Source organism: Rana temporaria, chromosome 1 (genome assembly GCF_905171775.1).
Source record: "Rana temporaria chromosome 1, aRanTem1.1, whole genome shotgun sequence".
NCBI classification, from domain to species: Eukaryota; Metazoa; Chordata; class Amphibia; order Anura; family Ranidae; genus Rana; species Rana temporaria.
Genome location: NC_053489.1, coordinates 232,834,573 through 232,861,008, shown reverse-complemented (window position 1 = coordinate 232,861,008; position 26,436 = coordinate 232,834,573). Strand labels below are relative to the sequence as shown.

Below are 26,436 nucleotides of genomic sequence, written 5' to 3'. Positions count from 1 at the left end.
CTCTAATGAACAATACAGGGCACAGTATTTGGCTACAGCTTTCTATTTGTATCAAAACTTCTGTCTTCGGCATAATGGAAAGTGTGGAATTTTCATCTGGTTTATACTGTAACTTTCAGCTAGATAAGAGGGCGATATGTTTATTAAAAAATGTTACCTTCATTTCAATAACCAGCCTGTCACTTTGATTGTATATGGTATATGAAATTCTTTTTGAAACACCAGAATTTGTATAGTTTGGCAGGTTTGCGCTACTTAAAGAGGAAGTAAACCCTGATGGGTTTTACTTTCTCTTTTGGTCTCTGCAAAGTAAAAGCATAATTGGCTAGTATGCTTTGCATATTAGCCCAAAATGTGCCACTTACCTGCAAACGAAGCCCGCAATGGCCACGCTGGTGGCCGCATCCATCTATACCCCTCTTCCTTCCAGGGCCGTGGACTCTGGCTCTTACTGACCGGAGTCGCGTGACGTCACTCCTGTGCATGCACGCGGGAGCCGATAGTCACGGCACGGGCCCTGTAGAAATGGCACGATTGTGCCCTTTCTTCGGTGGGTATGTGCCGATGACATCAGTGCAAGCGTATATAGCAAATAACTCCTAAACCGTACAGGTTTAGGAGATATTTCCAGTACCTACAGGTAAGCCTTATTATAGACTTACCTGTAGGTAAAAGTGCTTTTGGGAAACAGACATGGAAAAGATGATGTCTGACTATTAGAAGGACAATTCCATAAAATTTTGCATAGCTGAATAAAAACAATAAAATTAATAAAATCATGCAACATTCAATTTATCACACCGACAGAGAAAAGCATAGTCAAAATGTAATTCTGCATTACAGCAAAAATGTTATGCTACAAAGGTTTGTGTTTTTATTTTTGGTCTCTGTTGCTTGATACATAAAATATTCAACATTTTAAAATGTACTGAAAAACAAAAATCATATATAAGATATAAGAAGTATTTCCTCCCATAGCATAGTCTTTATTGTACTACAATACCACTGGCGTTCACCAATTGCACATGGCCACTGTACAAAGGTTGGACCCCACTTTAACACTCATTGTTGCGCCACAAATTGGACTTTACAAAAGTGAACTTTGCTCCCTGTGTCTTCTGTTTCTTGCCAAAACTACCATTAACTGCCTTACTGCCTCTAGCTATGCCTCACTGGTAGCAATAGCACCATGCTGTTACTTCCTGTGTCTACCTCTGCACCAACACATCCTTGGGTTAAGTAGAATACCCGGCAATTCTCTATCTGCTAAAAGTGACCCGAGAGGCTGATTAGCCGCTGGATCAATTTTAGAAACAGCGAGATGTGTGTGTCCCCCCCCTCCTGTTGCTTTGGGGTGGTTCGCAAGCTTACCTGAGCAAATCAGTGGGCCTGGGAACCAATTTGGCGATTGCCCACAGAAATTAGCTGAGGAAATGTGGCCTCAGTTAAACTTTATAGTCTAGGATGAACGTCATGTCACTTCTGGTTCCAGTCCCATGTAAACAACGCAATTTTTTTTTTAAACTTTAGATCAATGTTTTTTTTTTTTTTTTTTTTTCATCTAATGCTTTACTCCATAAAGAGGACCTGTCATGCTGCATCATCACAAGGCATGTTTACATTTCTTGTAGTAGCAATAAAAGTCATCAAGAATTTTTTTTAAAGTGTAAAACATAAAAGAAGGTAATAAAATAAATAATAATAAAAAAAAATTTAATGTGCCTTCCCCCCCGTGCTCACACGCAGTGGTGAATGCATACGTAGGCCATGCCCACATATGTAAACGGTGTTCGCACAACACATGTGAGGTATTGCCACGAACGTTAGACCTCCTCTGCAACTCTAAACTGGTAACCTGTAAACATTTTTAGAGTGTCGCCTATAGAATTTTTAAAGTACCTTAGTGTGCAATTTCGTGAGCGTGCGCCATTTTAAAGCATGACATGCTGGGTATCTATTTACTCAGCATAACATCTTTCATATTTGACCAAAAAATTGGTTATACAGTATATTGTGTTTTATTTTTGTATTCATTAAAGTGTATTTTGTGTATCAAAAAATTGTGTTTGAAAAATCGCTGCGCAAATACCGTGAGACATAACAAAAATTAGGATCTCCATTTTATTTACTAGGGCATCTGCTAAAAATATATACAGTGATGAAAATAAGTATTTGAACACCCTGCTATTTTGCAAGTTCTCCCACTTGGAAATCATGGAGGGGTCTGAAATTGTTATCGTAGGTGCATGTCCACTGTGAGAGACATAATCAAAAAAAAAAAATCCAGAAATCACAATGTATGATTTTTTTAACTATTTATTTGTATGATACAGCTGCAAATAAGTATTTGAACACCTGAGAAAATCAATGTTAATATTTGGTACAGTAGCCTTTGTTTGCAATTACAGAGGTCAAACGTTTCTTGTAGTTTTTCACCAGGTTTGCACACACTGGAGGAGGGATTTTGGCCCACTCCTCCACACAGATCTTCTCTAGATCAGTCAGGTTTCTGGGCTGTCGCTGAGAAACACGGAGTTTGAGCTCCCTCCAAAGATTCTCTATTGGGTTTAGGTCTGGAGACTGGCTAGGCCACGCCAGAACCTTGATATGCTTCTTACAGAGCCACTCCTTGGTTATCCTGGCTGTGTGCTTCGGGTCATTGTCATGTTGGAAGACCCAGCCTCGACCCATCTTCAAAGCTCTGAGGGAAGGAGGTTGTTGCCCAAAATCTCGCAATACATGGCCCCGGTCATCCTCTCCTTAATACAGTGCAGTTGCCCTGTCCCATGTGCAGAAAAACACCCCCAAAGCATGATGCTACCACCCCCATGCTTCACAGTAGGGATGGTGTTCTTGGGATGGTACTCATCATTCTTCTTCCTCCAAACACGGTTAGTGGAATTATGACCAAAAAGTTCTATTTTGGTCTCATCTGACCACATGACTTTCTCCCATGACTCCTCTGGATCATCCAAATGGTCATTGGCAAACTTAAGACGGGCCTTGACATGTGCTGGTTTAAGCAGGGGAACCTTCCGTGCCATGCATGATTTCAAACCATGACGTCTTAGTGTATTACCAACAGTAACCTTGGAAACGGTGGTCCCAGCTCTTTTCAGGTCATTGACCAGCTCCTCCCGTGTAGTCCTGGGCTGATTTCTCACCTTTCTTAGGATCATTGAGACCCCACGAGGTGAGATTTTGCATGGAGCCCCAGTCCGAGGGAGATTGACAGTCATGTTTAGCTTCTTCCATTTTCTAATGATTGCTCCAACAGTGGACCTTTTTTCACCAAGCTGCTTGGCAATTTCCCCGTAGCCCTTTCCAGCCTTGTGGAGGTGTACAATTTTGTCTCTAGTGTCTTTGGACAGCTCTTTGGTCTTGGCCATGTTAGTAGTTGGATTCTTACTGATTGTATGGGGTGGACAGGTGTCTTTATGCAGCTAATGACCTCAAACAGGTGCATCTAATTTAGGATAATGAGTGGAGGTGGACATTTTAAAGGCAGACCAACAGGTCTTTGAGGGTCATAATTCTAGCTGAAAGACAGGTGTTCAAATACTTATTTGCAGCTGTATCATACAAATAAAGTTAAAAAATCATAAATTGTGATTTCTGGAATTTTTTTTTTTGATTATGTCTCTCACAGTGGACATGCACCTACGATGACAATTTCAGACCCCTCCATGATTTCCAAGTGGGAGAACTTGCAAAATAGCAGGGTGTTCAAATACTTATTTTCCTCACTGTATATATATTTAATTTTGGGGGTTCCAAGTAATTTTTTGCAAAAAAACAAACAAACTGATTTTTACATATACAAGAGAAGTGTCAGAATTGGCCTGGTATTGGAGTGGTTAAAAACACTACTCTGCAGTACATTTTTGTGTGCAAGCTAGGGCTGGGGAAAAAAATCGATTTGAATCCTGAATTGAGTTGCAAGGTTCAGGTTTTCAAAAAAAAAAAAAAAAATTTTTTAGATTTTCTTTTGGCACCAGGACCGGCGCCGACACCGCGCTGGTCCTGAGGAGCTGCAGGGCAAAAGTTTTTAGGCGAGGCCGTGGCTTCGGCCTAGTCCACGAGGCCATAAAAAAAAAATCACCCAGCCCTAGTGCAAGCCATCAATGGTATTTCCACTTGAAATGCATTTCACGGCATTAAAAAACACAAGTGTGAACAGGGTCTGAGAGAGTGGGCTGGAGTCCGAAGATCCTGGATATATCAGGTGATACGGTTACATAATGTAACCATAAATAAGGAGGTCTTCTACAAAGGTTATGCTTCTTCAAAGTCAGATCCCAGCGCATTTAAGGCACGACTTGCATGCAACTTCTTTAACAGAAGTTAATGCAAGTCATACCAAAAGTAGTGCAGGAACCTTTTTCTAAGTCGGAGTGACGCAAGTAACACCGATTAGAACGGTTCCATTGCACTGAATGGCGGTTCTGACTTTTGATGCGACAAGTGCTACAAAGTCAGAGCGATTGTTGCATCAGTGTAAACTGGGCCCTACAGCCTAGCTTAGTTGGCCTCTACCCAAATCTGGCACTAGACAATGAGGTTTGTGAAAAGGCAACCCAAAAGACAGAGGTCAGTCATTAGGCTTCATCATCTGGCATCCAGGCACGCACGTGTTATGATAAGAAAGAGGGCCAGCTACCCAATGCTCACTGCTCTACTTTTTTTAAATGGTCAACCATATAGAGATTGTTGCCATTAGCCAAGAATCTCTTGTCTAGGGGGATATATGGTAGTGTTTTTGAAACATCACAGCACAAACCGTGTTTATGAGATTGTTTTTAGTCCAATCATGTGACTCTGAGGTGTTAGTAATGCCAATTACAATCTGATGTATAAGGTTCTAAGTTCCCTTTAACATGAACTGTGGAATATTTTAGACTTATGAAAAAATATTAGTAGTAATATTGTGCGATTGTCATAGGGATTGCTCTCCTTCGAACAAAAACATGATTGGTGCAGTATTCTCTGTACAGCTCTGTATTACAGCAATGCAAATATCCAATATTAATAATAAAAGTGCATGGCTGTAATAAAAACTTTGGACAAAGCCAGGGCATGAATATTTACTAAAATGATTAATAAATGAGCAGCTAATCATAATATCATTAAGAACTCATTTATTATCAATGTTTCATTAACTCATTTATCATCAAAGTATTATACAAGCATTAATGCAACTTTATACATACATATATATATATATATTTACACCCCGATTTTGTATAATAGGGGGAAATTCAGGTAACTGAATATTAAGTAAAAAGCCAAGTAATGATGTTCAAAATCCCCATAATATTTCCAGACTCTTATGACCTTCCTAATATACTTAAAGCGGAGCTCTAGCCCCCCGCCACCAAAAAATAAAATAAAAAGTCAGTAGCTACAGTATTTGTAATATTAGGAAACTTACCTGTCCAGGGATCCTGCGATGTCAGCACCACAGCCGATTTTTCAATTGGCTCTCGGTTGCCGTTGTTGCCATTCCTTGTAAGGGAAACTGGCAGCTTTTACAGCCGGTTCCCTACTGCACATGCGCTTTGTGAATGGCCCGGTGGCGGAGAAGGAGGAGGGGGGCTGAACTTCCAGGGGACCTTGCTGCAGCCAGGTCACCCGGAAGTGGGGATGGGTACTGTCATGGATCTTGATCCATGACGGGTACCTTTTAATAACAGGTACTCACTCCCCCCAAAAGATGTAAAATGTGGCAGCGGAGGGGGGGAAGCAAACAAGCGTAGCTTCACCTTTTAGGTGGAACTCCGCTTTAAGTAAAATTGTAATGGATCATTTGCTGTGAAGTGCGTTAGTCTAGAACACAGCCTGACACCTGCTCAAGACTCATGCAGAAGAAGCTGGCCTTTTGAATCTAAACATTGTCTTCCTCCTGGTGATGCCACTGCTTATGCACACTCAATGTTTTCACCAAAAGAGTGACAGACGGGGGTCCTAATGCCGCATACACACCATCACTTTATGTGATGAAAAACAACGCCTTTTTTTAAAGTAAAAAACCTTAGTTAGACTTACCGGTAACGGTATTTCTATGAGTCTTTCAGGACAGCACCTGGAGAGAGCGCAGCTCCACCCACTTCCCAGGAAACACTGCAGTCAATGCTATAAATTCCGCCCCCTTCCACCATGGCCTCAGTTGTTCACGAGTACCTCCGGCCACGCTGAAATTAGATAAGCAGAACATAGAAACTATACACATTAGCATATATATATATATTATCTTTAATAATAAAAGGGCGGGTTATCGGTGCTGTCCTGAAAGACTCATAGAAATACCGTTACCGGTAAGTCTAACTAAGGTTTTCTCACCTCGTCTTTCAGGACAGCACCTGGAGATGATAACCGAGTACTTACTCTAGGGTGGGACCACCGCTTGCAGGACCTTCCTGCCAAAAGACTGCTCTGACACAGAGAGCAAATCCATCCTATAATGACGAGCGAAGGTGGAAAAGCTCGTCCACGTTGCCGCTTTACAGATGTGTTCTGGTGAAGCTCCGTTCTGCCCAGGAAGTTGCCACCGCCCTAGTAGAATGGGCCATTACTCCCGGAGGGGGATCCAAACCTTTAGCTTTGTATGCCTCATGGATAGCCATGCGCAACCATCTAGCCAGAGTACTTTTGGAAGCCCCATGCCCCTTGCGGGATCCTGAAAACAGAACGAAAAGCGAATTCGCCTTTCTGTACTCGCTAGAGACCTCTAGATAGCGTCTAATGCATCTCCTGACATCTAAGGAATGGAATTCTCTCTCCTTCGGACAAGAAGGAGTTGGACAAAAGGTAGGTAACACTATTTCCTGCGTCCTATGAAATACTGACACTACCTTCGGAAGAAAACTCGGATCAGTTCTTAATACTACCCTATCAGGGAAGATTGACAAAAAAGGCTCCAAAACGGAAAGCGCCTGAAGCTCGCTAATCCTCCTTGCTGAGGTGACCGCCACCAAAAGCACCAATTTTAAAGTTAGAAACTTTACAGAGGCGTCTACCAGTGGTTCGAAGGGTTTTTGAGTCAAACCCCCCAGGACCACTGATAAATCCCACTTGGGGAAAAATTTAAACGGGGAAGGCCTAGCCCTGGCTAAGGCCTTAAAAAATCTGATGACATAGGGCTCTAGAGATAAACGTCTCTCTAGAAACACTGACAAAGCCGCCACCTGCGCCTTCAAGGTGCTGGCTGCCAGACCCTTATCCATACCGTCTTGTAAAAACTCCAAGACGGAACAAGTATTCAAAGGAGAATAATTTTTAACTTCACACCAAGAATTGAAAACCTTCCAAGTCTTGAAATAGATGGCCCTCGTGACCTCTTTCCTACTACTAAGTAGCGTATCTACCAAACGTTTGGATAGACCCTTCCTGCTAAGAATTAGCTCTTCAGTAACCAGGCCGTGAGCCTTAACCGACTCACGTCTGGATGCAGTAGAGGGCCCTGAAAAAGTAGATCTCTTCTGACTGGTAGAACCCAGGGGTCTTCTACCGCCAGTTCCAACAGACTCGAAAACCAAGGCCTCTTGGGCCAGTACGGGGCTATCAGGATCAGAGTAGTCTTCTCCTCCTGAAGCTTCCGTAACACTAAGGGAATGATCTGAACCGGGGGGAAGGCATAGCACAGGCGGAAGGGCCAGCGTTGAACTAACGCATCTAGACCCTCTGCCTGGTCCATTCTGTTTAGAGAGAAATAAGCTGGAACCTTGGCATTGGACTGGGCCGCGAACAGGTCTATCTGAGGTGTTCCCCACTTGTTTACTAGCTCTTGGAAGACCTCCGGGCATAAACACCACTCCGATTCCAGAACCCTTGTCCGACTTAAAAAGTCTGCCAGCATGTTTAGGCTGCCTTTTAGGTGTACTGCCGATAGGGAAGCCAAGTTCACCTCTGCCCAGGACAGAGTCTGTAAGGCCAGACTGAGGAGTACTCTGCTTCTCGTGCCCCCCTGTCTGGAAACATACGCCACTGCTGTGGCGTTGTCTGACAGAATCTGGACATGTTGGTCCAGAATCAGCTCCTGAAAGGCCCTTAGCCCTAACCAAATGGCCCTGAGTTCCCTCCAATTGGAGGACCTTCTGGACTCTTCCCTCGTCCAGGATCCCTGTGCCATCTGCCCGTCCAGGTGAGCACCCCATCCCCACGAACTCGCGTCCGTAGTTAGGACCCTTGTAGTGGGGAAGGACCAAGACAGACCTAGGCACAGATTTGCCTGGCCTCTCCACCACCAAAGTTTCCTCTTCACTGAAGACGGAACTCTGAATCTCTTCTCTAGGGATTCCCCATGGGTCCAATTCTGAAGGATCACCTGTTGTAGGTCCCTTGAATGGAGACGAGCCCACTGCACCGCCGGAATGGCGGCCGTGAGTAAGCCCATTGTGGACATGGCTGAGCGCACAGAAATCGGCACATTCGTCTGAATTGTCTTCACCGCAGCCTGAACTTTCTCTATCTTTTCTTCTGGTAGAAAGATTTTCCCCTGAACAGAGTCTATAACGTATCCTAGAAAGACTATCCTCTGGGAGGGCACTAGACTTGACTTTTCTTTGTTCAGGATCCAACCGAGCCCTTCCAAATGAGCCTGGGTCCTCCTCAGGTCCAGGAGAAGCTGCTCCTCCGACTTGGCGAACAGCAGGAGGTCGTCCAAGTATGGAATTATAGAAATCCCCCTGAGCCTTAGGGGTGCCAAGGCCTCTGCCACCACTTTTGAAAAGACTCTGGGAGAGGAGGAAAGGCCGAATGGGAGGGCTCTGAATTGAAAATGTCTCACTCCGCTCACTGTTCTGATGGCTAGACGCAGATGGCGCTGGGAGGAAGTCCTGATCGGGACGTGCAAATAAGCATCCCTTAAATCTATTGAAGCTAGAAAGCACCCCAGGGGAAGAAGCTTTCTCACCGAGTATATAGAGTCCATGCGGAATCTCTTGTACCGGATAGCTAGATTCAGGACCTTCAGGTTTAAAATTAACCTGAATTTGCCCGACGGCTTCTTTACAAGGAATATATGGGAATAACAGCTCTCCCCCTGTTCTCTCTGGGGAACTGGCGTAATCACCCTCTGTTGGAGAAAATCCTCCACTAATGTCAGCATAGCCTGAGACTTCTCTTGCTCCCTGGGCAATTGGGTCACATAAAACCGCGACGGTGGTTTTCCCGAAAACTCCAGTGCGTATCCCTCTGCAATCAGTTTGAGCACATACAGACTGGACGTCGCCTCTGCCCATTGTGGAAGGAAGGCTTGGAGCCGACCACCCACAGCTGGGAGGCCGTCACTAGGGCTTAGCAGGTTGGCTGGGGGAGCGAAACAACACCCCAGGCTTCCCGCGGCCCCTCTGGGACCGCCAGGGTCTACCACCCTGACCTCTTTGTGCCTCCTTAGGACCCTTGGCTTGGAAAAAAGGACGAAAATTTTTCTTGGGCCCCGAATCTACCTTTTTTAAAGGAAGAGCCTTCTTTCTATCCGCCGTCCTATCTAGGACGGTGTCTAGTCCTGTGCCAAAAACCAAGTCTCCTTCAAAAGGTAAGCCACACAGTTTCAGCTTAGAGGCTGTGTCCCCCTGCCAGGTCTTAACCCATAAGGCCCTTCTGGTTGAATTTATCAACGCCGAGGATCTGGCGGAGAGCTTCACGGATTCAGCCGAAGCATCCGCTATATAGCCTACCGCTTTCATAAGGACTGGAAAGGACTCCAAAAGCTCTCTACGAGAGGTACCGGCCTCAATGTGACCTTTGAGCTGATCCAGCCAATGCTCAAGGTTTCTGGCCACCACAGTGGATGCCATAGCTGGTTTAAGATTAATCAAGGAGGTATCCCAGGCTTTTTTGAGCAGGCTATCTGCTCTTTTATCCAGGGGATCCTTAAGGGCACCTGTATCCTCAAAAGCTAGGTCCGTATTGCGGGAAACTTTTGAGAATGCTGCATCCAGTTTAGGCCTTTTATTCCAGGCCTGCGTTGGATCCTCCTCGAAAGGAAATCTCCTTTTCAGAGATTTAGAAAAGAAGGGTGCCTTCTCTGGGTCCTTCCATTCTCTTTTAATTGTCTCAGACAATACTTTATGTACCGGGAAGGTACGATGTTTTACCTCATCCAAACCCTGGTACATCCTGTCATGCAATGACAGCTGAGTCGCATCTTCTTTAATGTTTAGGGTAGAATGAATTGTCCTTAATAGGTCATCAACCTCCTCTAAGGACAGTTTATAGCGTGAGGAAGAAGTATCCCTTTCTTCTTCATCCTCCGCCTCTGATCCTGAAATAGCATTTTCAGGTTCCTCCTCCTCGGACTCACTGTCTAACCTTCTAGATGTGGAGGAGGTACTGGCCCTGGCCTTAGATCCTTTAGTCGGACCCTTTTCCAGGAAGGAGCGAAAAGACTGGAAAGTCTGGTGCAACTCCTCCCTAAATGAAGAGAGCAACTCCCCCGTTCCCTTGACGGTGGTCTGCTCAGAGGCCGAACTAGTAGAGGCTTCCCCCCTGACAATCTCCGCAATACAAGTTTTGCATAAAGGTTTGGTCCAGTTCCCTTTAAGGGAAGCTTTACAAGTAGCACACCGCTTCTTGGAAGGAGGAGGTTCTACCACTTTAAGTTTTTCTTTAACTTTCTGAAACGACACAAAGGACAACAACGCTATGTTTAACCTTTGTACGCCAGCCAACAAAACACACAAGTGCACACAGCTAGTGAACAAATAAAAACCAGCACCCATCACCGCTGTACCAGAAAACTACACGCACCCACAGAAGTGACTAGGGTGAGTGAGGCAGGCTCCCCTCCCCCGAAGGGGCAGAAAAGAGGGACATAACAACACCCTGGTACATTGACCCTCGCTGGGTCTCCTACCTGGGCCGGGCTGGTGCTTGTGGCTCCTGCTCCCGCCACCTCCGCTGCGTCTTCTGGCTCCATGGTCCCAGAACGCTGCGGGCGTGCGACAGCTGTTTTAAATCTCCCGGGTTCCTCTCGCCGCTGCGAGACCCGGAAATAGCACCGCCGAAGCTCACTCCCCCTCTTGCGTTCCAGGCGGCCGGAACCGGAAGCCGCCACGCGCCGCCGGAAGTCCCGCCTCCACCCGGAAAGGACGTCACTACGCCCTCCGCTCCGGAGCCTCGTATGCCGGAAGGACGGCACCTGACCGCCCCCCCGCAAGCTACGATGCCCGGACTAAGGGAGCGGGACCTCCAGCAGCCTCTGTCCTCGCCGGACCGAAGAGGAGAAGCACCCGAACTTCACCCGCGCGTCAGGGGAGAAGTCGGGTCCGCCTCTGGAGGATCACCTCCTAACCTAAAACACCGGTATGCTCAAAAACAATCCACCTTCCCCGCCTGGGGAGAGAACAGCACACCCCTGGTTCCCTGCAGCGCTTCCACCATGGCCGGAGGAAACACTACAACTGAGGCCATGGTGGAAGGGGGCGGAATTTATAGCATTGACTGCAGTGTTTCCTGGGAAGTGGGTGGAGCTGCGCTCTCTCCAGGTGCTGTCCTGAAAGACGAGGTGAGAAAACGACGTTTTTGAAACTTCAATTTTCAAAGACGAAGTTGCCTACACGCCATCGTTTTTCTCACAATGTTCTAGCAAAGCGAGGTTACGTTCCACCACGTTTTTCCATTGAAGCTCGCTTCATAAGTAGCTTCTGGGCATGCGCGGATGAAAAAACGTCGTTTTAAACGACGTTTTTGCTACACACGGTCAATTTCTGTGAAGTAAAAGTTGACGTTTTGAAAAACGACACATAAAATTGAAGCATGCTTCAATTTTTTTGGGTCGTTTTTTAGAAGACATAAAACAACGTTTTCCCCCACACACGGTCAATTAAAGTGACGTTTTTAAAAACGTCATTTTTTTTCATCACATAAAACGACCGTGTGTACGCGGCATAAGAGTTCTGCAAGTGACTAGCTCATGGCATAGCCCTTACAGTGTCTTGGAGGCCTGGAAGTTCTTAATGCATAAGACTAGAGAAGGACTGAGTGGGGCCTGCAGGAACATAAGACCTATCTAGTAAACAATTGTCAATATACAAATACAAACAAAAAAAAAACAACAACATTTTATTTAGGAAGTAAAATACTTAAAAATGGTCCCTGTGGGGCAGCATATGCCGTATTGGAATCATTATAACCTTTTAAAAGTTAAAAACATGTTCTAATAGTTTATAAAAAAACATCTTTAAAAAAAAAAAAAAACACATTACAAAAAACATGATATCTGTTCACATCTAGAACTTGGTTAGCTGATTCAGCCATTTTATAGACAAGCAACTGTGCAAAAATGCAATGTCCCAGACACTGGTTAGCAGCATAGATAAATAGACCTCCAATTTCAATATGATGTAGGTGTCTGTGGTCATGAAGGTGTTTTGATGATCCCCATTAGATGTGAGTTTCATCTTTCTTCCAGTTCTGGGGGTAATTTTGCCTTTGGTAGTTTGAGTTGCTATGGTGGATATGATCCAGAGGAACCACAACATCATCGGGATGGTGGGGTGCCTTGTTCAATTCTACCACTCGAGGTACTACAACCGACCAGCGATCTGCAAGAATTAAATACATTAGCATTAGTTTGATGGAAACAAAATACTGTATTATAGTCATGTTGGCCGTACACAGATATCTAAAGGTTTAGAACTGCCCGGCACTAAAAGGTCTTTAACCTTCTACCTCTCCAGATTGCTTTTCAGCACATAGATAGTTTACTGTGCAAGAAGTACTCTCTTCTCTAAAAATGGGTACAGAACATACAAATTTTCACCAGTTCCTGAAAAATTGGGCAGAATTCACTTAGTAGGGAGCCAAGCCTACCTCCCGTCTGACATCTTTTGTTAGAAAAATTGAGGAGCTGGGTGGAAAATGTGTGTGTATCCAGCTTAGGGTAAAGAGGTACAAATACTGTAGCTGTTGACTTTTAATATAAAGGACACTTACCAGTCCAGGGATCCAGCGATTTCTTTAATTTGCTTTAAGTGCAGTCGCTGGCATGTTCGGTTAGGAAAGCCAGTTAGCAAAGTACCATGCGTGTGGGAGCCACAATGTGCTTTGTGAACAGTCCTGCAGTCTTTTGGGACATGTGATGTGTCTCAGAAGGCTGCAGGAGGGGGGGCGAACTTCTGGACAGATCGCTGTGTTGATCTGAATGGAAGTAGGAGCAGGTACCTGTCAAAACCAGATGTCCGCTCCCCCAGCTAAAACGGGGGAAGGTTATAAACAAGTATGGCACACTCCACGAGATCGATGAGTGCTTCCTGGGATTTTCAGTATCTACAATTTGCAAGGCCACCATCTGGTGTTCCATTCACATATTCTCTAATTTTGGCCAAGATGGCATTCATAGATGCAAGCTATGAACATAAGGCCCTGAAGGCAATTTTTTAAGCCACTGGCAACTCCCAGTGTATTCCGGTCATTGTTCTACCTCACAGGAGCTGTTGAACACAGACAATTCCTTTCTGCTCGTTTGGCTGCCAGTAGGGGAACTGCAAATGATTTAAAAAACCAAGTCTTGGAATTTAAAGATAATAAATCAATTTCTTGACATAAACGGTCACAAAAATACACAAACATAATTACTTTAATAGATAAGGTTTACGCAAACTGTAAAGGAACTGGTTTCACACTAAAACACTGGTTAATAAGTACTTGCAAAAATAAAAATATCCTGTAAAAAAATTGTTATAAAGTACACATCTTCTAAATCTACCATTCGTGCTTATATTTCTGTTAAAACAGCTTAGTTAAAAACTGTTAAATGTAAGCTTTCAAGAAAAAGAAATAATGTTTGCTATGTAGATACTATGGTACATTTTCCTTACGCAAAGCAGCAATTACAAGATGCTTTTAAAATGTGTTGCTGCTGTGAAATCGGTTTTGGCCTCGAAGGAATCATCTATTAAACATGCTACAGATATAAATAATCTGTCCCTTTTTCCAGCAAACCTTACTGCTAACAGTCAAATATTTGATGGATCATTTAGTCCTGTGATAAAAACATGTTATTTGCCATGGAACTAATCCATCAAGTATGCTGCCAGCATAAGCTAATAAACTAACGACCTTGCTGAGTGCATGAGAGGGAATTCAGATGGTCATTTGTGTGTATACAAAACAAAAAAACACAACACCACCACCACCCATACACACCCATTGTATGTGTATGTGTATATATATATATATACACACACACACACACACACACATATACATACACACATACACACATATACACATTATTTTAATCTGAGGCCTACCTCTTCGTAGCTGTCGCATTGTTTGGGAAAAGCCATAATACTGATAGGTATCGTACTTTCCAGGATCCTCATTAATAATGCCAAGATTCTGATTCCAGTGGGACCAGTTCACTTCATCCACCCTGTAATAAGTAAAATCCATGTAAGAAAAAAACTGTACATCAATTTTTTTTATCCCTACAAAAAAAAAAAAAAAAAAGGAAAAGCCCAACTGCACAGCAGTTCTATAACAGGTTACCGCTAAACAGTGGGGTTACTGAGCAATATTTTACCAATCCCAAACATGAGGTCAATCACACAAATGAAGAATACCTAAACTTAAAGCTTTGTATACATGCTTATTATTATTAGTCTAATTTATATTTAAATTAATAGGACAAACGGTTCTTTATATACAGTACGCAGATCACTGGCATTAGTCTCTGCCTCTCTAAGAACACTTTTTAGGGCTCATTTACACCACAATCTCTGTTTGCATGCCCCTTCAGTGTGTTTGCAGTGCATTTTTGAATATTTTTTCAAAGCTGCACTTACATGTGTTTGTACACATTAATGCCGTTTGCGATAAGTTTGCGTGCATTTATTTTCGGTACAATCCAGTGCAGAAAAATGCTGCATGCTGCACTTTTTTTAAAAGCACGTCAAAGTACTGTAGTGTGAAGTCCCTAACAAGTCACATGAAACAGGGGAAGAAAAATGGCTAATTGGGCCCAATTTTGACATTTTCACTTAGGGGTGTACTCACTTTTGTTGCCAGCAGTTTAGACATTAATGTCAGATTTGTCAAACATTACTGGGAAACTCTCAGAGACAGGTGCCCATATATATAGCCTTCACGTAGCTTGTAGCATGACACCCTGTACCCTCCCCTTTTGGCAATTAGCATATAGCATAGAACCCCTAATTGCCCAGTATGGAAGCCACCAGTTTTGATCAGAAAAAGTTGCAAGCCATATAACTCTCTAATTGATGGAGTAATACTTAGTCGTCCATTTGGGTCTTGAAAGTTCCAGACTGTTCTCATAGAAAGTGGTTGTCTATGGGTCCATGGCCAGAGGAACTATGGTCTTTTAAATTAATGGAGGAGATAAGGGAGAGGCATCCCAAAAGCTGTCATCATGGCAGCAAGGTTGGAAGCCTGACTGGTTTTGCCAGTCACTTCAGAGACAAATGTCACCAATGCTTAATTTATGTGATTTAGTCCTCTACTCTGATATATACACCCCTCAAATTTTTGTAAATATTATATTTTCATGTGACAACACTGAAGAAATGACACTTTGCTACAATGTAAAGTAGTGAGTGTACAGCTTGTATAACAGTGTAAATTTGCTGTCCCCTCAAAATAACTCAACACAGCCATTAATGTTTAAACTGCTCGAAACAAAAGTGAGTACACCCCTAAGTGAATTGGGCCCAATTTGCCATTTTCCCTCCCGGTGTCCTGTGACTCGTTAGTGTTACAATGTCTCAGGTGTAAAAGGGGAGCAGGTGTTAAATTTGGCATTGTCGCTCTCACTCATACTCACTCAAAGAACTATCTGAGGATCTGAAAAAAAAATATTATTGCTCCACATAAAGATGGCCTAGGCTATAAGAAGATTGCCAAGACCCTGAAACTGAGCTGCAGCAAGGTGGCCAAGACCATACATTGGTTTAACAGGACAGGTTCCACTCAGGACAGGCCTCGCCATGGTGGAGGGGGGCTGGCCAGTTGGAAGCAGTGCTGCAGGTCCATATGCCGTATGGACCTGGCTGTGAAAGGGTTGTTGAAATATTGTGTGCCCTACAAAAGGCATATCATATATAACTAATATTTTGCGCAATCTTGATTACCCTCTGCACTACACCAATATCCTAGGCCGTGCATATGCCCTGCCAGAGGGTGCCATGACATTTCATAATAATATCTATTGCACCCCTATAGAAAGCAAGCAGTATTTAATTTTCCCAAAAACTTAAAAAAAACTCACCATCTTGACCTCCTGTCCATCTTTACCCACCGAGATAATTGCCCCTAATCTCTTCCTTCTAAAATCTATGATCATCTCCTTAGTTTTACTAAAATTTAACTAAAGATCATTATCCTTGGGCCATTTCCACAAATGATCTACTTCTGCCCAATATAGAGCCTCATCATTTTATTCCTGCATAGTAGTATGATCCTTAAATTTAATGACAGCATTTCCTTCATAATGAGCAGCACAGGAAAACAATACCAGGCTTAAAAGGAGTTGTAAAGTCTCTAGGTTATTCACCTTAATGCAGTCTATGCATTAAAGTGTAAAACCTTCTGTGCTGCAGCTGCCCCCTAGAGCCCCTCTTTTCCTTACCTAAAACCCAATTGTTCCAGCGATGAGAATGAGCCCAGTAGTTCCAGTCTCTGTCTCGGGTCCTCATTGGATAGATTGATAGCAGCAGGAGCCATTGGCTCCCGTTGCCTTCAATCAAATACAGTGACACGGGAGTCGGGGGCGGGGCCGAGTCCTGTCTGTGGCAATTGATACAGCAGCAGGACTTTGGAGCATGCCCGTACGAGTAGCCCCAATGGAATATGGCTCTCCTTAGGGGCTTCGGGGAAGAAGAGCCAGGTGCGCCTCCAGGGGACCCCAGAAATGCAAGTATGACATGTTTTTATTATAATATATATATATATATATATATATATATATATATATATATATATATATATATATATATTCCCAAGACACCAAGCTTAGTACGAAAAATTATTTAACAAAGGTGGAGAAGAAAAAGGTAACTGCCAACAAGGCTAAAGGATAAGTTCACCTTTTGTAATAGGTTGCAAAAGCCTTTGTGGCCGTCGGCTTGTAGTTCTCAATGAACTACCAGAGCACTGTTGATTGCTCTTGGTAGTTCACTGAGCTTCCCGTCAGAGTGTAACTGCATGCCAGTCCCAGAAGTATGGGCAGAAAGCTACACAGACAGTCTGCAGGACCATGCCATTACACCCACAATCTGCTGATCATGGATGCAATGGTTTAGAAGTCCCTAACAAAAAGTGAACTTATCCTTTAAGTCTGTAACACACTGGGAAAATAAAACATGGTAGCTGCCAAGGTGTTATGAGCAGTTTATGTGGCTTTCTTTTATCCAATTGAAATAAATCCATCCATTTCTTTAAACCCATTTTATGTGAACATCAGAATTCAACAGTTTGTTTTGTTACTGGCATATTTTCTTCTCTTCCAGGAAACCTTCTGACCTAATCAAATCTCTTAGTCTATTTTACCGTCGTATTTATATGCTAAACTCATATGCTTTCCTTTATACAGTATTTGTGCTGTACTGCTATGTAAAACATTTTCTGTAAATGCAATATGTGCTTTTATTTGCTGCTTAATTTAAATGTTGACCATTCTGGGGTCAAATGGTTATTTAGGCCTCACAAATAATGAGTGAATGAGTTTAACCATCTGCCAACCCAAGAGAGCGTCTTCATCACAAGTGAGAATGACACTAAGATAGACAAGGGTCTAATGAGGTCTAATTATGAATCAATAACAGATATTCCATTAAATACTGCCATAATTGCCAGTCACTGCCTGTCTCTCATATTTACTAGAAGATTTAAATACCATCTGTTAATTCATGCTGTGCCTTGTGGTATAGCTGGAGACTTCATTAATATGCAAATTAAAATGTGGTTTTAGAGCAGGAACCAACACAGCACCCCTCTTTAATGATCAACACTAGTGTGTTGTCTTCTAGAACCCATCTATAGTAACCCTTCCAGTTCCAGAGCAATAAAAATGCCATGCATTGCTACAGGCTAGCCAGACACAGTAATAAAAAAAAAATAAAAAAAAGGTTAAGTACATTAAAGCATACGAAGGATTTGCATGCGAGACTGATAATTTCTCAGCAACTAATAATTGGACAATCTAGAGATAGATATAAATTACTTTATAACTAATCCAGTTGCAGTTCTCAATCCATTACGGTACTTCTGTACAACTGGAGAATTAAGAACCATACATTCTACACACACACACATCACACCGGGTTCAGTCACGCACAGCCAAAGTCATTTCAAATGAGAAACAAATTGTTTACCAGTAGAGCCTCTTCTGTTAAAATTGCTTGGGAATTGCTGTATAATCAAAGAGACAATGTTTTGCTTGTAGAATGACGGCTGCATAATTTACCAGCAACAAAACTATTCTATAAATGAATTGTCCTTAAATCTGTTGTTTTTTTTATAATTCCCTCAAGTAAATTTGACAATTAGGAAATAAACTGTTTGGTGTAGTTAGATGTATAAAAATAAAAATGTGCAATAATTTGTTTCTTTTTTTTTTTTTTTAAGTGGCCTCCAGATTACAAAGGGGGGGGGGAATGAACACTGCAGTTTAACTTTTTACTGTAGACTACTGTTTGAAAGCAGAACTAAACCTTTGTATCCTTTACAGAACCGTCTTATGCCGCGTACACGATCGGTCAAACCGTTGAGAACGGTCTGATGGACCGTTTTCATCGGACCAAACCGATCGTGTGTGGGCCCCATCGGTTATTTATCCATAGGTTAAAAAAAAGCAATCTTGTTTTAAATTTAACCGATGGATACCTAACCGATAGAAAAAAAAACGATCGTCTGTAGGGCACGTCCATCGGTTAAAAATCCACGCATGCTCAGAATCAAGTCGACGCATTCTTGAAAGCATTGAACTTCGTTTTTTTTCAGCACGTAGTTGTGTTTTACGTCACCGCGTTCTGACGCAGTCCATCAGACCGTTTTCATCGGATGGACCGGTCGTATGTACAGGGCTTTAGCATCTGTTTAGATGTTTGGTAGCTTATGTTTTTTTGCTGTCCCAAGAAGAAATCAGAATATCATGGCTAAGAATATGCCAAAACAAAGGTCCTTGGAAATCTACAATGTATAGACAAATTACAGATAGATTTAATTTAGCTTTGTCTTCATGGGTGTTACTAGCTCTCATTTATGATGTCTTATCGCCCTACACAGACCTTATGGTCTGTACTTTTTTAAAATTACAATTTATATACCAGTAACTACTTTTTCAGGACTCCTCCAGGACAGGTACACAAGATTTGCCCTCCTATAAATAGATCTAGTTCATCGCTCTCAAATTTGCACACCTAAATGACAGCCTGTATTTTAGAAAGTTAGACAAGTTGACACAGTTTAACTATCTCCACAGAATATATTATACCCCCAAGCGATTACATAAAATGGGTAGGGAATCATCAGAATGTCCTCGCTGCCACGCAGCGGAGGGTGATTTCTTCCATATGGTATGGCTATGTCCCTGGGTGGAGAGGTTCTGGAGGGCAATACCAACATTTCTGGAAGATACCCTGGAACTCCCAAATATTTACTCCCGGCCAGATGTCTCTTAGGAGACCTGGAAGAGGAGGAAATCTCAACCTCACAGATGACTTTGCTCAGAGTACTGCTCTGTTATGCCAAGTAGGCGCTGGCCCTTAAATGGTGGAATCCATCACCCCCATCTCTGCAAGGATGGGTGGAACTAGTGAACAGGGCCCTACCAATGTACAAACTAACTTGCATAGCTAGAGGGTGTCCTAAAAAATTTGAAAAAGTGTGGCCCAGATGGGTGGAGAGGGTATCGGGAGAAGTTTTCCATTATTGTTTCTGTTTATTGTTAACGGTTTATGGATGCTTAGTTTGATGTCCGATACATGCTGAAATTGTATAATCCTGAGTTTGTTTGGCGATGTAAGTGAAATATAATGTACAAAAATGTGTACTGTAATATGTCAATGTATGATACTGTTCATATGAACAATAAAATTTAAAGTTTAAAATATATATATATATATATATATATATATATATATATATATATATATATATATATATATATATAACATTTTTGACACCATTAGAAAACTGGTCAACAGTTTTATGTGAAAAGCCTCGTACACACGGGCCAGAATCTCGTCAGGAAAAAAAATCGTTTTTCCCCTGATGAGATTCTTGGCAAGAATCTCCTGCCGCCCCAGTGTATAGACTCTCCTTTCAAAAGAACCGCGGTTCTCTCGTCACATTCGATGCAGTCACCGCCATCTTGCTGCACCCTACCTATGACTAGGAAGCTACCGCGCATGCGTCAGTCATTTCGAGCATGCGCGGGTTTCCACGGCGACAGGCAAGTATACAGCCGCTTGGGTTTCTCGTCGGGAAACAGGCCGACAAGAATCTAGACGAGAAAATAGAGAGCAGGATCTCTATTTTTCTCGTTGAGATTCTCATCCAGATTTCCAGATGAGAAACCTGAAAGCCTCGTACACACGCACGGTTTACTCGGCAAGAAAGCTCTGCCAGCAGTTTTCTTGCCGAGAAAACCAAGCGTGTGTATGAGGCTTCAGTCTAGAAAAATAAGTGTCTGAGAAGGGTACTCAACAGAGGCAAAGTTCTGTCCGTTATGGAAGTTCTGCAGAAGTATTAAAAGAAAACCACCATCAGCTTTGGACTGGATTCACACCTATGCAGTTTTAGTGCTTTTTGCATTTTGCAGATTTGCACTACAGTCCATTTAACATGGTTTCCTATGAAACACGTTCTGTAGTGCAAATCTGCAAAATGCAAAAAGCACAAAAAATGCATAGATGTGAATCCAGCCTTACTCCTTTGTAGTGTGTACAATAAGTTGAAAATCCTGTGGCCAAGTGGCTCTTTATAGCCTCATAGACCTTTAAAAAATGAAGTTATTACTCATTGGGACCTAATCACTAAACATCAGCAGCTCACTAAATCTCCCTTTGAAATTGCTCAGATGAGGTTGTTTTATAAAATGTGTAAATGTGATTTTTATCTCAACTGTAGAAAGGCACATGTCATGTAACATGTAACTCTCCTGCAGATAATTAATTTTTTGTTCACTGTAAAATTATGAGCTTACTGGCAACCATTTTTTTCACCCATGAGCTGGTGCTTCTCCCAAGTCATATCCAGGTAAATATAAATAAACAAACTTTTGCACTATACAAGAAACATTTTTGTTACCTAAAACACCAACGTCGATCAGGGGTGCCATCTGAATTTTTTCCAACAGTTACCATCTCTCCTGAACGGAATGCTTTACGGATAAATACAGGGAATGACCTTTCTATATCAAGGATGGTGGTGGCCCACTAATAAAAAAAAGAGAGAGTCATTAGCAGAAGCAGTACACATATGTAAAAAGAAGTCTACATTTTAGCAATATGCACAAGTATATGGTATATGTGAACCTATACAGAAAAGAACAAACTGGCTAAGCCCAGGTTCTCACTGGGCTGCAGGAGTGAAGCTGTGTGAGTTCAGCTGAACTCGCACGATTTCACCCCAACTTGTATTGATTTCGACCGTGATTAGAGACATCAGTACAGAAACTACTTTTTGAAATTGATGCAGCGGCGCATATGCGGCGGCGCACCGATTAGGACAGTGCCATTGCCAATTGCCGCCGATTTGACATGTCAAATCGCATGTCAAAAACGCACCAGTGTGAACCAGGGCTCAAGCTAAACTTTGGGATAAGAACATTATATTGTCCAACACGAAGGGAATGTGTATTTTTACTTTAGGGTTGATTTACGAATACTGAAGAGTGCAAAATCTGGTGCAGCTGTGCATGGTAGCCAATCAGCTTCTAACTTCAGCTGGTTTAATTAAGCTTTGACAAAAAAAAAAAAAAAAAACTGAAAGCCGATTGGTTTCTGTGCAGAACTGCACCAGATTTTTTCACTCTACAGTTGGAGTAAATCAACCCTTTGTGCATTTCTTCCAGATCTATGCAGTGATCCAGTGTGAAGCGTTGCCTTTAGGTCTTTTATCCCCCTTTTTTGTATTCTGCTTGCAGTGTAAAGACCTGGCACAGTGATGATGTCACCACTACTTTTACATGGCAATATCTGAATCTACAAAAGGCATTTAGTGCACACAAAGTGAATTTATGTCCTTTGTGGCTGGTGAAGTATATATTTGAAAGAAGGTTTGTGTATCTGGGGTCCAGCTTTAATTAAGGCAATCAATACCTTTCCTTCCTTGGGATGTTAAACATGTAATCTGTTTATTAATACTGGAATTATTATTCATGCGTGTCAAATTAAAAACAGCATGCATATTTGCTTATTACGAATGAAGGCTGCTCTTCCATACAAGTTCAGCACAGCAAATGTTTATTTCTCTGCATCGGTGCATGTTTTTCAAAATGAAACCAATATGCTGTATGCACTGCTTATCTTAGCGCTGAATAGAACTCAAGTTCTCATGTATAAGGGTATGTTAGTGATGCTCTGAAAATGAGCTGCTTATCAATTATGCATTTCAAACTGGAGCAGCAATATGTTGTTAAGCCACCACCTACCAACCAACACACTTTGTGCACATCATACCTTAGCAAGTACAATCCAATCCATGTTCAGTTATATATTCCAATTCTAAAAGACTCCATGCTTTAGAGAGCTGTCATTTATTTTTTTAGATAGAGTGACAAAGACTTGTGCATGCTTGCAGTAATGAAGTGGTGTATGGGTGATAAACTACTTTTTCAGCTCAAGAAAAATCAACAGTCTTGGGCTTTTTTTGTGTATAATCACTTTTAAAGATACAACCAGTAGTTAAGATACAGCTTTGGTGTTTTAGTGCACAAATTGAAATAAGCCTGCCTAGAAAAACCATTTGTAAAAGAAAAAAAAAAATTTGTGATGAGTGGAATGCATGTGAACATTCAGAAAGTTAGTAAATATAGCACTTATTTTCCCCCTGCAACATCTTATCTTTAAAAGCGCTAGTAAACTCTTTCAAAATTGTACCTATAACAAGGCTTACCTATAGGTACAGTGAATATCTCTCAAACTTTCAGTGTTTAGGAGATATTCACACTGGATGCAGCCTGTGACATCACAAGCTCTGAAGGTACTGCATACCGTGTCAGATCTTCAGAGCTCGTGCCGACGTCATCGCGGTCCCGGCCACCCACATTGCCAGAGCTCGCAAAACCGGAAGAAAGATCATGGGAAGATGGAAGCCCAGTCAGCTGTGACAGCACGCCGCTGGAGAGCTTCGTTTCGTTTCAAGGTAAGCATTTCAGAAAGTGCTAGTATGCGATGCATACTAGCACATTATGAAATAACCTTTCAGGGGATTTTGGTTTTTATTCTACATACCACAGTTTACTACCATTTTAAAGTCTATCTAAAGCCATTTTTTGGGACAGAGTGGCATAGTGTTAAAACCAGTGTCAGTTTTTTCTTTTTCTTCCATTGCTATCTGTGTCACAGCTAGCGTGATTACCTCCATTTGCCATAGAGGCCACTGCCACTAGGACTGAAACCCCAACGTTATTCAACTTGTTCTTTAGGCAGCTTTCCTCTCACTTCCTGTTGTGTTCACAAGACAGGCATTCAAGAGAAACTGACTAAACAGTATCAATGTTGTAAAAAGAAAAGTAACAGCCCCAGAATCAACTTTATTATCCAGCCCACTTCCTGTAGGCCCAGGTTATCATACACACCCCACCAGGGGTATATCATCACACAGCCTTGACTCTGAATACTCCTGAACTAAGCAATGCTGACGTATTATGTGAGTGACCCTCTGTTCAGGAAGAAAGGACTGCCCAACCTCACTGAAGAGAAGTACTCATTAGATCACCAGACCAGTCTGTAGATAGCAGGAAATAGGGTTTGTGAAACAAAACAAAAAAATGGAGAGGGGTTTTAAGGAGGAAGGAGCTGGAATTTCACTGTAAACGACACATTTTTTAGAGGATGTGGCAGTAACGTTACCTGTAACTTCCAGATCTGTTTGCTTTCCTTTGACACCTGGCTAACCGTTTCCCCCATTAAAGCGATTAACATGTTAAGGAGAAGGACAAAAGTGAGGATGATGTATGTCACCAGGAGAATAATGAAGACAGCTGGGTACTTGGCACTTTCGATCATTTCTAAATCCCCCATGCCTATGGTAAGTTTGAAGAGATCCAGAAGAAACTTGCTAAAGGTGCTGTTGTCTCGGCATGATGGATATTGAGGTATTGTACAATTTGAATCAGTGCAGGTCTCGGGGGCGGGACATGGATTCAGCAAGGACACCAGAGCTATGTAAAGAAGTCAGGAAATAAAAAATGTTACTAAAAATATCTGCATTGCATGTTGTGTCCTCATAGCACAGTACCATATAATGTTCTGTTACATACCGTACATCTACTTTTTAATTTGTAACTCCAAACCTACTATTTACACTGCCAAAAGCACAATTACTTTTTGATCTCAAACATCAAAAATGCCACAAATTAAAAAAAACCCTGCTGTGTCATTAGGCAACGTAGGTTTGTAAATTATGAGATAGAAAATACAACTATGTTTAGTTTACATGTAACCAGAAATACTGTGGCTTTCTTTAAACCAAGGCACAAATAAATATGGAATGTCAGTGGTAATATTATAAAAAAGAAGAGTTACAAAAAGGCAAATCAAAAGGAAGCTTTGCCTAGAGTTACTTGCACAGTGAAAAACATCTGGAAAGTGGTATCCACAGCGAACATACAAAAATCTGCAATCCCTCACAACATAGTGCCTCTCTCTTTGCAGACCAATCCAGGCCTGTACAAAGACTTATGTTGTGACCCACAGCATTCAGATTTCAGCAATTCATTTTGGTGAAAGCCAATGGCCTATATGTCGTAATACATATAGGCCATTACATTTTAATTGTATTGTCAAACTCATTTATTTGAAATATAAAGAGGAGATAAGATGAACACCTCAAGCCATCTGTGCTGCAAGAGCTTTTGTGTGTATGCAGAAGGCTACCAAGAATGATTCTAGCGAAAATACTTTGAGTTACCTGAAGCATATCCAATCATGAAGAGCAGGTACACCAAAAGAAACCTGAACAAGTCCTTAAACAGGATCTAGAAAACAAAAAAGGTACATCAAGAGACATTTAGATAGAAATAATACACATATTACGTGCAGGGATGTATTGTTTTCAAATCATAAGGAGAAACAAATCAGTCTACGAAGTAGTAAATCCTGGCACTGTCAGGATCTTTAGGCAAAGCAATGCAGAATATAGAAAATAAACAAGCAGTCAAAGAGCAACATATGTGACATTTCCAAAAAGACATCACCCATTCTCCACTACAGCGTTTCTTGAAGTGGATGTAAACTCGATTCATGAAATTTGAGCTGGGCACTTGTATATCTGCAGTGTTTTGTTATCTCTCTTCAAAGCACTGTGTCCTGTAGCTGTCTCCTACTCCATTCTTCTGTTAGCAGCCTGATAACTCCTGACAAGTTCTCCATCATATATCATAAAATCAGAGTTTTGTGTTGGGGAGGATGCTATAGATTAGCAAGAGCCCTGAAGATTCAACTAACAGAGCGGAAAGTCTCTACCTATGAGGAGAAGGGGGTGTGTGCTTTTCCTCCAATCAGCTGTCTTGGCTGTATGCCCAGGCTTCACTGCAGTGCTAACCAGGAAGATAAAATCTAACATGATGTGCACCTTCTAAACAGTATAGAAAGCAGAAGACAGCAGAGATCCATGTAAAACTTATGTATGGAGATTTGTTTCATCCCTGTTTATCATCTGAGGCTGTACACTGCACTGGGTATATGTGAGGGTTTACATCCACTTTAACCACTTAAGACCAGGACCTTTATGCAGGTAAAAGGACCTGGCCAGTTTTTGCGATTCGGCACTGCGTCGCTTTAACTGACAATTGCGTGGTCGTGCGATGTGGCTTCCAAACAAAATTGGCGTCCTTTTTTACCCACAAATAGAGATTTCTTTTGGTGGTATTTGATCACCTCTGCGTTTTTTATTTTTTGCGCTATAAACAAAAAAAAAGCGACAATTTTGAAAAAAATCTATATTTTTTACTTTTTGCTATAATAAATACCCCCCCAAAAAAAATATTAAAAAAATAAATAAAAAGTCTCAGTTTAGGCCGATACGTAATTGTTAATGGGGAAGGTAGTGCTGCGCTAGTGGGTGGTGGATGGGCAAGTGTATGGACAAGTGGGGGAAGGGAATGAAAATTGGTATAACTGAAAATAGGAACAGTATAACCAAAAATAGCATAAAACAAAAAATGATCAGTGAACAATACTGGTGCAAATCATATAACTCCACACATTTCTCTTAATGTGATAAAATACACAAAAAAATGAGGTAATG

General features: G+C 42.0%; 1 protein-coding gene across 3 annotated transcripts in view; it reads right to left on the bottom strand.

Moving 5' to 3' along the window:
- Window positions 1-12,046: 12,046 nt before the first annotated feature.
- The window catches only part of TRPV4 (transient receptor potential cation channel subfamily V member 4), a 139,846-nt gene continuing 125,456 nt past the window's right edge, over window positions 12,047-26,436 (bottom strand). For all 3 annotated transcript variants that reach the window (XM_040351657.1, XM_040351666.1, XM_040351675.1), the window contains 5 exons: window positions 25,099-25,165; window positions 24,039-24,349; window positions 21,271-21,398; window positions 14,256-14,377; window positions 12,047-12,545 (listed from right to left, as the gene is read on the bottom strand). In XM_040351657.1, coding sequence (XP_040207591.1) covers window positions 12,385-12,545; window positions 14,256-14,377; window positions 21,271-21,398; window positions 24,039-24,349; window positions 25,099-25,165 — 789 coding nt within the window. In that variant the 3' untranslated portion in view covers window positions 12,047-12,384. The remainder of the gene's footprint in view (window positions 12,546-14,255; window positions 14,378-21,270; window positions 21,399-24,038; window positions 24,350-25,098; window positions 25,166-26,436) is intronic.